At 34.7% G+C, this 15,987-nt stretch overlaps 2 protein-coding genes across 2 annotated transcripts in view; one reads left to right on the top strand and one right to left on the bottom strand.

The window, feature by feature from the left end:
- The window catches only part of LOC135194984 (probable tRNA (uracil-O(2)-)-methyltransferase), a 25,287-nt gene extending 13,561 nt beyond the window's left edge, over positions 1–11,726 (bottom strand). The window contains 5 exon segments of the mRNA XM_064221237.1: positions 1–193; positions 196–542; positions 1,254–1,303; positions 7,006–7,098; positions 11,470–11,726. Of these exon segments, the coding sequence (XP_064077307.1) occupies positions 1–193; positions 196–525 (523 nt within the window). The 5' untranslated portion in view covers positions 526–542; positions 1,254–1,303; positions 7,006–7,098; positions 11,470–11,726.
- A 2,374-nt stretch (positions 11,727–14,100) lies between these two features.
- LOC135226696 (uncharacterized) lies at positions 14,101–15,717 on the top strand. Its single transcript, XM_064266405.1, has one exon. It carries the CDS (start codon positions 14,101–14,103, stop codon positions 15,715–15,717), a length of 1,617 nt encoding a protein of 538 aa, XP_064122475.1.
- Positions 15,718–15,987: the final 270 nt, after the last annotated feature.

The raw sequence follows: 15,987 nt of genomic DNA on the forward strand, positions 1-15,987 counted from the left end.
GCAATTGTTTGGGATGAATTTTTCTAATAACAGCAACTGCAATCTTCTTATGAGAAGACAGCTCCTGCCACGGTATGCTTGTTCCATTCCTCACCAAGGTAACATCTGATTCTGAACACGGTTCATCTTTATCCAAGTTATCTGCCGCCTGAGTTTGCAAAGAACAGTTTTTGGTATTGGTCTGATGAAATGTGAAGCCTCTCTCTTTAGAAGTCTTCTTAGGCATTCAATCTGTTGTAGTTCCTGATGGTCATTACTAAAAAGTGCCTGACTGTTTGACTGAATGTTATTAGCACCTGTTTCAAGAGGCCTTTCATAGGACTTTACATCTTGAGAAAGTCTATCAACAAATTCAGAGGTAATATTATCATTGTAAAAGTCTTCACTGCAAAATCCAATAGCTATATTAGAGGATCCACATATTTTGCGATTCAGAATGTGAGACTTCTCGGTGTATATCTGCACAGCACCCCAGAAATGTTCTCTATTTCCTGAGAAAGGTGACTCTTCAATGGCAATTTCCATATTACAGTACTCCCGTTCTGTTAGAGAAAAAAATATCATGAGATAAAAAAACAAAAAAATAGGCAAAATAAGCTTAAAATATTTTCATGAAACATGAATACAAGCTGTAATAGCTACTAAAACATTTCTCCCATAAGGAAAATGCATATCTGAACTGACCTCTTTTACAATCAATATTAACTGTATTCATAATTACAACAGAGAAGCTTTTTCCTGAACACTGATTCCGGCCATATATAAAAATATTTACATCAACTGGAATAGTAAAAAAGACTTGAAACTACATAATTGCTTAATTTTTGCACACAGTAATCTCCATGGGCTTTACATTGATCCATTATGGAAAACTGAGTACGTATTATTACTGACTGTATGAAAATCACAAGTGTACTCTAATGCTTGACCAAAATTTTTTAAAATTAACAAATATTTAATAAAAACACCAAACAACTCTGCACTTTTTTCCCATTTTCTCTTCTCCATTACATCCTTCAATCTCTTATTCATTTCTAAGACTCCACTGCAGCTTCCATAGGACTCTCTTTTTTGCAATTCTTTCCAGAAACCTCTGTTATTAATAAGGAATGCAATAAAATACCAAGTACCAATCCATGATGGCACAAACTATTACCATAAATTATTTTGATATTACACCCAATATAATATCAACTTGATATATGAGTGCTTATTTTCCCCATTAATTAAAAATATCAATTTATTCATCTTACCTTTGGAGTGAGTTTTAGCTTACTCTGTACTGTTAATTCCTTTTGGTATACTGAAAAGGTAAAAGAAGTTTTACTTTTTGTTTCTAAACAATCACAAAATGCAATATTCAGCATAAAAAGATTTAGCTTTAGCAAATGAGGCTCAGTCTAAAAAACTTAAATATTCCCTGTACTTACACCCTAAGCTTTAAACTTCAAATAGTAACCGTTGTATAAACTTAATTTATCAGTTCTTTATACTGTTATAATAACATGTAAAAATATGAAGACTGACTTTAGGAGCGAATCAATTAACTGTTAAGCCCTTTTGTAAACCTCTGAAATATAAAATCTGATTTAAATTAGTCTGGCTACTTGTAAATAAACTGTTATTCCTTGAAGATAAGTGTTCAAAACCTAGTCAACAACACCTGCCCACTCCTTGTCTGCTTTGAGATGTTATAAGATTTCATATACTTTGAAGATCTTATTTAAAAGTATAAGAACACTGCCAGAAAAGCTCATGATATATATTTATATATATATTTAATATATTATATATATATCTATATATATATATATATATATATATTTATATATATATATATATATGAATAACTTGTTCACGAAGTATATAAAACGTGATGCTATGTATAATAAAGGTTTTTTTGCCACGAAGGAAAAAAATGAAAAGCGAGTTAGCCGAGTACTTCGGTCCTATTCGGACCCTTTACTGAGGTATGCCTCAGTAAAGGGTCCGAATAGGACCGAAAATACTCGGCTAACTCGCTTTTTCATTTTTTTCCTTCGTGGCAAAAAAACCTTTATATATATATATATATATATATATATATATATATATAATATATATATATATATATATATATATAGTATATATATATATATATATATATATTATAATGACTGGTAAAAGTGTTCTGTAACAACAGAATTCCATCTAATAAAAGGAGCCATAAAAACACCAAAATGTAGAGAGAAAAGTACTATATTTCAGAGACTGCTGTCTCTCTCTTCAGGTATATGAATGAGAAAAGTTTACAGAAAAGGTGGTATTTATACCAAGAGATTCGTCCACAAGTAAGCCAATTTAGGTCACTCCCCGCTGATAATCTTCCTTTAATCTTCTTGAAGCGTTGTTGAATGAACACTGCGTCGACGATGTCCGAGGTCCAATTCCCTTTTGAGATGTTCATTACCTGCTTCTCTTTTATTAAGGCCGATTCCATCATTTGACTCTTGTACCGGCAGTTGCTGCTATAAATTACACGTGACATATTCCAGTTTATTCTATGGTTATGTTCATTTATATGATTGAAAATAGCCGAGTTCTGTTGTCCATACCTAACTGACCGTTTGTGTTGTATTAATCTCTGGGGAAGTGATTTACCTGTAAATCCGATGTAAGATTGGTCACAGTCCTGGCATGGGATCTCATATACCCCAGAGTCTTTGGGCGATGTCTTTTGTTGGACGTTAATCAGGGATTTGGCTAAGGTATTTGGGTAGGTAAATGCAAAAGGGTGGTTGGATTTCCCAAGGGTGTGAGTTGACTCTCTTAATCGTCTCCAGGTGGGGAATTTTTATTTTATTGTTGGGTGTGTCTCTGGTCTTGTCTTTAGGGGGTCGGTAGAAAATTACGTTTGCTTTTTGAATTGCTTTCTCAATTATATGGTCAGGATACTTTAAAGATGAAAGTTGCTTGCGAATTAGTTCAAATTCTTTTTCCAGGAAATCTGGGGAACAAATTCGTAAGGCTCTTAAGAATAGGTTGCTAGCTAGACTTATCTTGATAGTATTGTCATGATAGCTAAAGTAGTGAATATATGAAAGTGAGAACGTTTGGCTTTCTGTATATGGTAAATTTGTATTCTGTCGTGTCTCTGATTATTAAAACATCAAGAAAAGGAATTTTGTTGTCTGTTTCCCATTCAACTTTAAATTTGATGCTGGGCACTAATGCGTTTAATTTTGAGAGGAATTCATTAAAATTACCCCACTTATTATCCCAAAATGTTAGTATGTCATCCACGTATCTCATCCACAGCATGTTTTTGGGTTTTATTGCATTTATTACTGTAGTTTCAAAGTATTCCATGTACAGATTGGCTAAAATAGGACTTAAAGGACTACCCATACTACACCCGAATTTTTGCTTGTAGAATGATTCCCCCCGAATGAAATACGTTATTAGATGCACATAATTCAACTAACTTTATTATTTTGTCAAGTGCCAAAGGGAAATGATCTGAATAGGGGATAATTTTTCCCTTAAAAACTGAAGAACGTCCTGTACTGGTACTTTTGTGAATAGGGAGTCTACGTCAAGGCTTAAAAGTTTTATGTTGTGAAGTGGTATATGTGTTCTCTGAATTTGTGACAAAAGTCTTCCGAGTGTTTGATGTGACTGGGAGAAAAAGTGCCTAAAAAAGGAGAAAGGAGGCCAGCTAACCATTTAGAAATTTTGTAATTGAAAGCTCCGGCGCATGAAACGATGGGTCTGAATGGAAGATTGTCTTTGTGAGTTTTGGGAAGACCATAAAAGTAGGGTAATTTAGGATTAATTACTTTAAATTTCTCTAATAGTTCAATACTCTTTTTGTCTTTGCCAATTAATCTTACTTTCCGAAAAAATTCTGTGGGAACGTTCTGGAGGGGATTTTTCGTCAGTTTTTCGTAAGTATTTGTGTCGCTAAGGAGCTGGTTGATTTTGTCGAGGTAGAAGTCTTTGTCCATTATTACAATTTTGCCGTCTTTGTCGGATCTACTTATTATAACATCTAACTTTTTTAGCGAGTGGATGGCTATCATGAATCTCCCAGCGGGGAACAGGATATTTCTTATGAAGGTCAGTTAATACAAATTTACCATATACAGAAAGCCAACGTTCTCACTTTCATATATTCACTACTTTAGCTATCATGACAATACTATCAAGATAAGTCTAGCTAGCAACCTATTCTTAAGAGCCTTACGAATTTGTTCCCCAGATTTCCTGGAAAAAGAATTTGAACTAATTCGCAAGCAACTTTCATCTTTAAAGTATCCTGACCATATAATTGAGAAAGCAATTCAAAAGCAAACGTAATTTTCTACCGACCCCCTAAAGACAAGACCAGAGACACACCCAACAATAAAATAAAAATTCCCCACCTGGAGACGATTAAGAGAGTAACTCACACCCTTGGGAAATCCAACCCTTTTGCATTTACCATACCAAATACCTTAGCCAAATCCCTGATTAACGTCCAACAAAAGACATCGCCCAAAGACTCTGGGGTATATGAGATCCCATGCCAGGACTGTGACCAATCTTACATCGGATTTACAGGTAAATCACTTCCCCAGAGATTAATACAACACAAACGGTCAGTTAGGTATGGACAACAGAACTCGGCTATTTTCAATCATATAAATGAACATAACCATAGAATAAACTGGAATATGTCACGTGTAATTTATAGCAGCAACTGCCGGTACAAGAGTCAAATGATGGAATCGGCCTTAATAAAAGAGAAGCAGGTAATGAACATCTCAAAAGGGAATTGGACCTCGGACATCGTCGACGCAGTGTTCATTCAACCAACGCTTAAGAAGATTAAAGGAAGATATCAGCGGGGGTGACCTAAATTGGCTTACTTGTGGACGAATCTCTTGGTATAAATACCACCTTTTCTGTAAACTTTTCTCATTCATATAACCTGAAGAGAGAGACAGCAGTCTCTGAAATATAGTACTTTTCTCTCTACATTTGGTGTTTTTATGGGCTCCTTTTATTAGATATATATATATATATATATATATATTATACATATATATATATATATATATATATATATATATATATATATATATATATTAGTATATATATATATATAGATATATATATATACGTATATATATATATATATATATATATATATATATATATATATATCATATATATATATATATATCTATATATATATATATATATATATATATAGACCACAGCCCTGTAAATTTTAACAAATAAAGGTAATGCTTTAATTTGGAATGTGGCTCTAGACCTCTCATAAACATGAATGCTTCCATAAAATGTATCCAAACTTTATTCCATCACAGGAGACTACAAAAATTTCATCTTTCATTTGAATCTTACAAAGCTTCCCCAAAGTTTGAATCCAATTTATCTTTAGAAGTGTCAGCCACCCACACTGCATCAAAATAAGCTGTATCATAATATTTAAATCACCAAAATACATTTGCAATATGGTAATCATTAAACTAACTTCGAATACTTTTTCACAAATCCTTGACTTTACTTAATTGTTTAAAACTAAAACAAGATGTTTTAAATTAAAGACTAATTTTATACAAACCCATTTATCATGGCCTTTGCATATTCCATGTGAAACAGACCATGTCATGCTAACTGAAGCAATCTTTGAATCCTCTAAACTAAAACCAAATTGAACACAGATCCTGTTCCTCACAAAAAAAAAAAAAACCTGAATTTTCACTCACAGGAAACAGTCAGAAGGGGAGGTGGCAGGTTAACTTTCTAGATGAACGACACCTAAAGCAAGAAAGCAGTGGGCATTGCACTGCAGCTGAGGCAGTAAAAGGTATCATCAAGCCCTGTGTTTCAGACATTTTATGTCTAACTCCCTGAAGAAGAACAGGGCAGAAAACAGAGGACTTATGACAGATCACACATCTGAACTCCAGGTGACTTAGCCAAGTGGTAAGTAAAAGGAATCTTTGGCAGAATTCAAAGATTATGAAGATGGGATGCCTCTCATTCTTCCTTCTTCCTATGAATATCTCAAGCAGAAGTATCCTGAAAGATACAGTAGAGTCCTATACAGGCAGTCCCCAGTTAACAGTGGGGGTGCCATTCCCAGTCAATGTTACTAACTGAAAATCACCACTAACAAAAAATCAGTGATAACAGCACTAATAACCTGTTTAATAGCACTGTTAACAGGATGTCGGCCCAATTAACTGGAGATCAGCGCCGCTGGCTGCTTTAACTGGAGATTGGCACTACTGCTATCATTTAAAGACCAAGAATAAAGGTGACAGCTAGAAAACAGAGGTAAACCCAACCACTCCTCGGGATATACATCAATCCACTCCTGCAGAATGAAAAAGTACAAGACTATCATGACTGATAATCCATACAAACCAGTCTTGTTGTGCAGATGAGTAAGCGTTCAAGTATCCTTGAAATACTAAACAAAGACAAACACAATACGGTATATAAACATCATAAAAATAAATGTTGCTTACGTATCCCTGACATATTGAACAACCACAAACGCACAATAATGTAATTATATTAGAAAAATATACATTGATCTACTATTAAAGACCAATTACCAACACTGATAAAACATATAACTAACACAAAACTCCAAAAACCAAGTCATATTCCATGAATACAGCAGCAGCAAAGATTTTTGGATCTGATAGTAACCATGGAAAAAGTGATGTTCACTGTCAAGTGAGTGGGTTGGTTCCTAGCCCAAACATACCTGCTGCTAGTTAACTACCTTGTTCCAAAGTAGCAATAACTGGACCATTCACTGCTGAAGACTGCCATATACAAAGAAAAAACAGTCTGTATTCTCATAGGAACAAAATAGGCAATAAACTTAAAACTTCATATAACAGATAAAAAAAAACTATTTTACCATCTAAATGCCTTTGGATATTATGGCAAAAGCGTATTCTAAAAATTTGAAATACTTTAAAAATATTTATAACAGACCTTTTCAATAACCCACTTCCCATCCTCCACTGCCCGACTTATTATCTGACTAATGCGTTCTGGGTCAGTTTCTTCTGCATGTTGCTCAAATCCCTGGAATAGCAGTTAAATTCATTTTACAATTTACAAAAATCTGTCACCTCAACAAAAGTATATTCAGTATATTGTACACTCAGTGGAATATATCTGTATAAATAGCCAATACTAATTACCAAATAATTTATCTTTTATAAACAAAGCAGTGAGGTCTGTTAAAGGTTCCATCAACTTAAATGTGAGTATGTATAGTAGAAATTAAGTTGTAATACTACTCAACCCTATGAGAAAGCATCATTTTAGACTTTCTTTTTATACTGAAGCAAAAATTACTTCTCAATATAACAAAATTGAGGAATCAATGACCTTAAAACATTAGAAACAAAAAATAGTATATCACTTCCTTATCACCATAAATTTTCTCATGAACAAAATATGACCCTTAATAATTAAATTATGAGAATCATAATTACAGCTACCAAAGGCTAACTTACACTTCCACACATTTAAATTTTTTTAAACCGATCCCACCTGCCTACCTACATAGTCTAATTTCTGAAAAAGTCCTCAGTGGACGATGAGATTACAGTAGAGACCCGGTTCACGACCGTATTAGAACTCGACATAATCGGATTTCGCCACTAAATTTCCAATAAACTTTGTATCTGTTTTCAACCAAAAAACCAGTTTCCGACCCCCGACCATATGATGTTTGTAAACAAAACTGTTTCCTCCGCCAGCTGCCGCTAGTTGGCGTCATCCAGTGCTACCAAATGTAGCATAATTTCATGTTTTTTTAGCATAATTTGACCCAAGAATTGGAGCTTAGCATAATTTCTTTCACACTTAGGGTTCTAGTACAATTTTAGAATGTATTTTCACTAAAATTTTAAATAAAATGCAGAAAATTCCTCAATTTCATACACAGCTATAGTGAATGTATCTTCAAGTGAAATTGCCTCAAAAGCAGCACTAACAAATGAGTTAATTGCTAAGTTTGAACCCAACTAAGGAATGTTAAATTTTGTGAATATAAATAAATACCCACAGTGGCATGACAAACAATCAGTAAAGTGTTAATAATGTTTTTTCTTCATGAGTAAAGAATTACTTTTTTTCCTTTTTAAGTTTTATTTTTTCAGTAATCAAAATTTTAATTATGTCTGAAGTGATTTTACCACAATTTTCAAGTATTTATTCATTGTGTATGTGATCTATTAAAGAAAAAGTGTTTCAGTGGCATGATAATGATCAAGTAATAAGTACGTATGTTTTTCTTCTTGAGTAGAGACTGGTTTGTTTGTTTACCTTTTTTTTTTTAGTTTTAATTTTTTCAGGAAATATCAGTAAATACAAAATGTTATATTTGAAGTAATTTTCACACATTTCAAGTATTTATTAATTGTTTATGTGACCTGTTAAAGAAACAAAATGGTTCTGAGTGCATGATAATGATGCAGTAATAAGTAAAACTTGTTGTTTTTCTTCACATTTGTATGTGTGATCTTCACACATTTGTCAAATAGTATAAATAGTGATTGCATATCAAATAGTGTACTAGTGATTGCGTATGTGATCTATTAAGAAAAATGGTGTTTTATTACGAGTTTCCTAACATCATCAAATTATTAGTTATAATATTGTCCTGTTCGTCATTTTTATCATTTCACCTAATATATAAATGTTTTAAATTTCCATTACATCGTTGTTTTAGCTCAAATGTATTAGAGAAATGAGATAATGATAGATTAATAGCATAATTCTGGCACAAAATTGCACCATATTTGGCATAAATTCTTGCTTGGACCGACTAGCATAATTTAGCAAAACGGTTGGTAACATTGGTGACGCCACTCAGTGACTCAGCATTGTTTAAAGTCGCAACTAATGTTTACAAACATTCAAACATGTGTCGTGTCTTGTACACCTTGCGCGCATTTCGTTTGCTTTTTCGGTGGTATCAACGTAGACATATTCTAAAACCATGCTCACACTTGAGACGCGCGTTTCAGTAGCAAATGCAATACGTATTTAAGTTAGGTTTGGAGTGAAGGCAATGTTACGTACGTAGGTTACATGTGCGGTTCGGTAGCGAATGCAATCTTTAAGCTTTGTTAAGCTTTCCGGTAAAGAAGAAGTTAGTCATAGTTTATATCAGAGAAGCTACTATGCCATATTAAGTGCGTAGTAATCAAGAAATTAAGAAGAATCTTTTATGTCGTACTGTAATACGTTAATGTTTACGTGTAAGATTTGGTAGTGAAACCAGTTACATACGTAACATGTTCGGTTCGGTAGCAACGCAATCTAAGCTTTTTAAGCGTGCCGGTAAAGAAGAGGTTAGCCTTAGGTTAACTCAGAATCCGCTACGGTATACATTAATTATAGAAATTAAGTAGATTCTTTTATGTCTACTGTAAAAATACGTCATTGTTTACGTGTGAGATTTGGTAGTGAAACCACTGTCCACATACGTAACGTGTGCCGTTCGGTAGCGAACGCAATCTTAATCTTTGTTAAGCTTGCTGGTAAAGAGGAGGTTAGCCTTAGCTTAATCAGAGAAGCCGCTATGGTATAGAATAATTATGGAAATTAGAAGATTCTTTTATGTCTACTGTAAAAAGATGTCAATGTTTACGTATTGAGGTCTGGTAGTGACACAGTTTACATATGCAACGCGTGCGCGGTAACGAACGCCAATCTGTATGCTTCGTAAAAGCGTCCTCGTAGTTAGCTTGATATTAAACTCAAGAGATGCTGGTACGTAATGGTATAGTAATTAAAGACATTAAGAAGATTCTTTTACTTATGTGTACGTATATATGTACCATGCAGTACCATAATAATTGTCAAAGTCCAATAAGCTTGAAACCAGCCCTGATATTGGACAATTTGCCGTAAAAGACGCACCTTTTTTTATAAGGACATTTATGAAACAAAATCGTTAGTATCATAACATTACATTTACTGAAAGATAATTTTCAAGCGATTTTGTATACAGTATTGCAGTCGACTCCGTAAAAGATTTACCATAAATTAATATCGAATGTAAATTTTTGTTTCTAGGCTTATAGCGAGATATGGTTTTTTTACTACCATAGTCCCGATATAAACCACCAGGGCTGCGCTATGGTTTGTTTACATCCTTAAATGCCGACTTACTGTAGGCAAATTTTTGCAAGTGTTTGATAATATAGATTGGGTTTAATTTTAATAGTTTATTAATTTACTGTAATAATTAGACTTGCTTTTCAATGCTTTTTATTATGTTAGCAACACGTTTTATATGCTACCCACTACACTACGTTCTACTTACTATTTACCTAGGTAGCCTATGGAGCTTGGTCAACAATCAGTTGGACACAGGGTAGTTTTCTTTATTACTGTATATTACACATTTAAAATTATAAATATGACGTTAACATGATATTTATTTAAACTTTTAACTTATTTAGTTGTAATTTACATGTAATGTATTGTATAAAAGGCAAGGTTAGGTAATAACTGATGGTCAAGAACGGATTAATCCATTTTCAGTTATTTCTTATGGGAAAACTTGATTCAGTTCTCGAAATAATCGAATTTCGACGCTCCTTCTGGAACGAATTATCGTCGAGAACTGAGGCTCTACTGTACTTTAAACTGGTGACAACCTTAACAGCTAGGTATCAAACATTACATGCAATAAAGATCACAGCTAGGTTAGGACGGTAAGGACACAGCATTCTAGGTAAAAACGGCTAGGTAATTTTTTTATTTATTGGGGGGGGGGGGGGTGAGAACCCGTGCCCATCTTTTTTCAACTGGCTCCATAGGTAGAACTGGGAGAAAATTCCAGTTGCACCAATAAGCAACAGCCTAGCTAGAGAGGCTGGATATCAAGACTGAAGAAAGGAATAGGAATGGAGGAAAAGAGGGCCAAAGTAAAAGTAGGTGACTGGAGCCAGGGGCATATGGGCATCCACAAACACAGGTCCTGGGTAGAATGCAGAGTAGAATAGCCTAATGGGGGGTCATGAATTATAGTACTTGTAGGGGGTGCAGAGAGGGAAGAAGTCCACTATGCCGCATTAGGATATGGCGTTAAGTTAGGTTGGGTACCGGTAAGTATGGTTGGTTTAGCCTTAATTTAGTACTCTGAAATGTTTGGTATCACCTACTAGGTACCTAGGCTAGGTAGATAACCCTAGACTAGCCCTGACCTCTTACTGTGCATTCACCCCCAAGGACCCTTCTGGAACGCCTACAGTGCACCAATGACGGTAATGGCCCGCAATCCCCAGACTAGACCATAGACGTGGCTACCACCATTGTCTGCTTAAGTAGTACTAGGTACCTAGCCTAATACCTATAGGATACTAGGCTACGTAGGTAAGTAGCTACCTACCTACTTAGGTATTTGTCCATAAAGTCATTCCTGTACGTTACCTGTCTTATGTGATATTTGTAATGACTCTGGGCGTTTTCAGGAAGCTTCTTACATTCTCTCAGTAAATACTTGTAAAGTTGTCTAGAAGTTATATTGTTTACTTTCATTACGAGAACAATATTAGGCTATTATTCCGGCACCGAAATGAAAGTTTGTTTACATTGTCAGATCGCGCAGCCGAGTTACCAAGAACGTTGCCGCAACTTGGAGCCAAAGTCACGATGGAAAAGTTCACGTCAATAGACAAAACCTGTCATGCCCAAAGTCCATACGTAACATAAGTTGTTGTAACTTCTTACATCAACCTTCGTCATGCCTTGAGATTTTTTAATGTTCAAGGAGTATTCAGTCATTATGAAACAGAAATTTGAAAGATATGCGTGGGAAAAATAGAAAATGATTAGCACGGAAGAAAAAGAAGCAAGTTGCTGAATATGGAATATTATAATTAATAAAATGTAAAGGGCATTTATTGTTTTTATTGGTAAACTTGTATAAATCTCCAGCAGAATAAGATAAACGTCAGGCTTCATTACGCGACAGTCCATATAAATATATCGGTTTGCGGTAAAGAAGTATTATTAATAAATAAAGTGATTTATTTTAAAAAATCTTAATGCACTGTTTACTTACGAAGGGTCACAAAAAGTACCTCTGTATGCATATTTCAAAGTAAGCATCTTTCAATGGCGTACTAATGTTCGCCCAATACCTTTCCTTTGACCAGTAACATTCCTTCTTATAGGCTTTCATTGGTGTTTCCACGACTATCTTTTCAGATGTAGAGAATGTTTTGGGGTTATTTTCTACCATTCGCTAACTTGCATTGGAAAGAATACAATATATTGATCGAACCTTTTCTTTCATGTCATATCTTCTTCTATCATTCCAGTTTAGATTAATGCATATATATTTATGGCTTGAATTGAGGCTATTTTACTCTTTACTCTTACATTCACGTAACATTTCTACAGCAAAGTTTTAGTCAGCAACCAGACGTCACAACTCACCTTCCTTATTAGTACCCCATACCACAATTACAAGACATGTATTATTGCCATGGAGATTATCAGTACAAAATTGGTTTGTCTAATTTCTTCGCTGAAAGCTCGTGCAATGATCTTCATACACCGCTAATTTTCGAGAAAACCTGCCGCGTTTTCTTCTGCGTCGCAGTTGCGCTAATTCAATTGTTGGATGGTGTGAAAGATGGAATAGAATAGGGTAGTTTTACAATGAAAACTTGTCCGCCTGCAAAATTCGATGTATGCTAACCTTTACAAACTTAAAAACTCCCATCTATATGTTTCATTATTTACATACATATCACATAATGTGACAATGACCACGTTTGGTCAGATTGAATATGCAACTAGAACGCAGATGGCTAATAGGAACGAGGTAGTCGAGGACAGTGCGACTAGGTTCCTAGGCCGGAGTCACTTATTCATTCGGAAAATTCCTTTCATAAAAGGGCTTGACTGGAATGTATGTTTGTTTGTACGCAGTGCTGTTCTCCTACGGAAATTCGTCTGCTAAACGGAAAAAAATCTCGCCTTACGGACGATGACGTCACTACGGAAATTTTTCCGCAGCTTGGGTTTTTTGCTTGTAATGACCATAAAATCAAATTCTAATAAAAAATAATAATTTATAACTATAGTGTATATTTTTCCTTTCATAATATATGTCTGATACCATTAAAAAATATTATTAACACTACGTAAAACATGATGACGTAGCTCAAATACTTGACGACCGGACGGAAAACCACAGAAGGCTCACTCTTACTCCAACCTTTGAAGCTACTACAACATTTTTATGAATCACAGCTGTATCTCTGACCTCGTCGCCTGCTTATGATTTGTATGCCACGCCATATAACCTAGTAAGTATTGGTAAATATTCACTTATTTCACTGCTTCTTGAATTTATTAGTCTTCGTGATTGCAGTTAGCCTTGTTCACAGAAAACGGAATATTAAAAAACTTTTCTCAGAAATGATTTGGTAACTTGCAGAAAATTAGTTTTCTTTATTCAAACTAGTAATATCATTACTTTGCTTAAAAGATCAACATTGGTGATATTATTTCAAAAGTATCTCTTTACTAATGGCTAAATGAATAATAGCTTGTTCTGCTGCTATATTACATGGAGTTGTGACTACATGGAACTTGTTTTAACTATCAATATTTTCAGATTATGTCTCCTCGTCCAAACTTTCAAGAGAGTTGGCTCTCCAATGATCTCTTTAAACCTTGGCTTGCGCGAGTCCCTGGTAACCCACTGAAGGCATACTGTCAGGTCTGTCACAAAGAGCTTAGCGCTGAGATATCTTCTCTTAAACGCCATCGGTCATCTCGACAGCATGTATCACTGGAAGAGAGACTCAGAGCAACCTCAGATGCCACTGATGAGGGCAAACAGTCGACCAGCGATCAGCAAGAAGAACGGTTGGCAGGTGCTGTTGCTTATGCAACCGTCTTATTTATGGTTTTCTTAGCAGAGCACAATCTGCCCTTTAGGTAACAATTTCTTATATATATACATACATACATACTAATTTTAATTTGTTACTATAAAATACTATATTTCATTGAATTTATAAATGCAGTCTTTGTGATGACATCATGGACCTACAAAGAAGAATGTTCCCAGACTCCGAAATAGCTGCGTGCATGGCACTGAAGAGGAAACGATGTGCTACCCTGGTTCAAGTCTTAGGGGATCATGCTTTAAATGGATTGGCAGCGAAGCTTCGGAAGTCTAAATTTAGCATAATTATTGACGAAACAACTGACTGTTCGGTAAATAAAGCATGCGCTGTAATTGCTAAATATTTTGATGTTGATGAATGTAAAATAAAAACATCTATGCTAGACATCATAAACATTTATGAAGGGAATCGGGGTTCATCGGGGGAATCTTTATATAACATGATTTTGAACTGTTTAAATGCGTTACAAATTCCATTGAGTAACATAATAGGTTTCGCTGCTGATGGTGCCTCAAATGTAATGGGTACTGTTAACAGCGTATCAAGTAGGCTGAGACAGCAAATGCCAGGCATAACAATATTCCGATGCGTTGCACACAGTATTCACCTTTGCTCAAGTGAAGCAGCAAAGACACTGCCCCGAGTATGTGAAGACCTCATAAGAAATATATACAATTTTTTTTCTCATAGTGCAAAACGCAAATATGAATTTAGAGAATTTCAATATTTCTGCCAGGTAAAACCTCATAAGTTACTGCATCCTTGTGCAACTAGGTGGTTATCGCTTCATCAAGCTGTTGCGAGAGTGTTAGAGCAGTGGCAGCCCCTCAAACTTTATTTCACGCAAATTGCATTGGAGGAAAGATTAACATCTGTAGAACAAATTCATAACACACTTAACGACCCTTCAGTTTTTTGTTATTTGGTTTTTTTGAACTACATTCTACCACAACTCAATAGTATAAACATAATTTTTCAGTCAAAGGGACCCACACTCCATCTCCTTCATGACAAAATATCCAATATGTACAGGTTACTACTGAAAAACTTTTGTTATCCTCACATAATTGCAAAAACTCCACTACATGAAATTGACCCTGCAGATGAAAATATTCATGTTCCACTTAATCAAATCTACCTTGGGGCTGAGCTTCACGATTTATTTCAGAAGCCAGAGTATCAGCTCAGAGATATGGTTGAAAGTGTGAAAACAAGATGTAGAACTTTCCTAATTGTAGTCTGCCAGCAAATAAACAAAAGGTTTGACCTCAGCAACAAATGGAAATTGGCCTCATGCTTGCATCCAAAATCTGTTATGGATCATAATATTAGAAGTAGTGTACCATCTTTGATTGATTTAGGTAATGCTGTTCCCCGTATTAATAATTATGACAGGCAACCTTTAGACGACCAGTGGTGGGATGTAGCATGGCACACTTTCCCAGAGGAAATAAAGAACTCACCCAATGATATAGAGGCCTTTTATAAATATATTATGACAGTTGAAGATGGACTGGGTCAGAAAAAATATGAGTCTTTGGGTAAATTTGCAATGGAAATTCTATCTCTCCCTACCTCTAATGCTGATGCAGAGCGCCTTTTTTCTAAATTAAATTTAATAAAAAGGAAAGAAAGAAACTGTCTAAAACTGGAAACTGTAAGATCTCTTATCCACTTAAGTGAAATTACTGAAAAAGGAAAGTTTAATGAGTTTGAACCGACAACAGAAATGCTTTTCTCTGTGAAATAGATATTGCGTTTGTTTTCTAATTATGAATTGTGATAATTATTCTCTATTGTACTTTGACCTTTATTTTTGGTTCCTTTGGTTTTTACTTATTGTAAGTAATTGTTGTTAATATATTATTTTTTGTTAATAAATGCCTTGTATCTTGGAATGAAGTGTGATTAAGAATTTCATCTTCTAAAGATTTGTAGAGAAACAGTGGTTGTATCCTTAGATATATAATAAGAACTCAAACTAATATTTTTCTCAAAATACCTAAAAACTAAGTTGTTA

Source organism: Macrobrachium nipponense, chromosome 15 (assembly GCF_015104395.2).
Source record: "Macrobrachium nipponense isolate FS-2020 chromosome 15, ASM1510439v2, whole genome shotgun sequence".
NCBI classification, from domain to species: Eukaryota; Metazoa; Arthropoda; class Malacostraca; order Decapoda; family Palaemonidae; genus Macrobrachium; species Macrobrachium nipponense.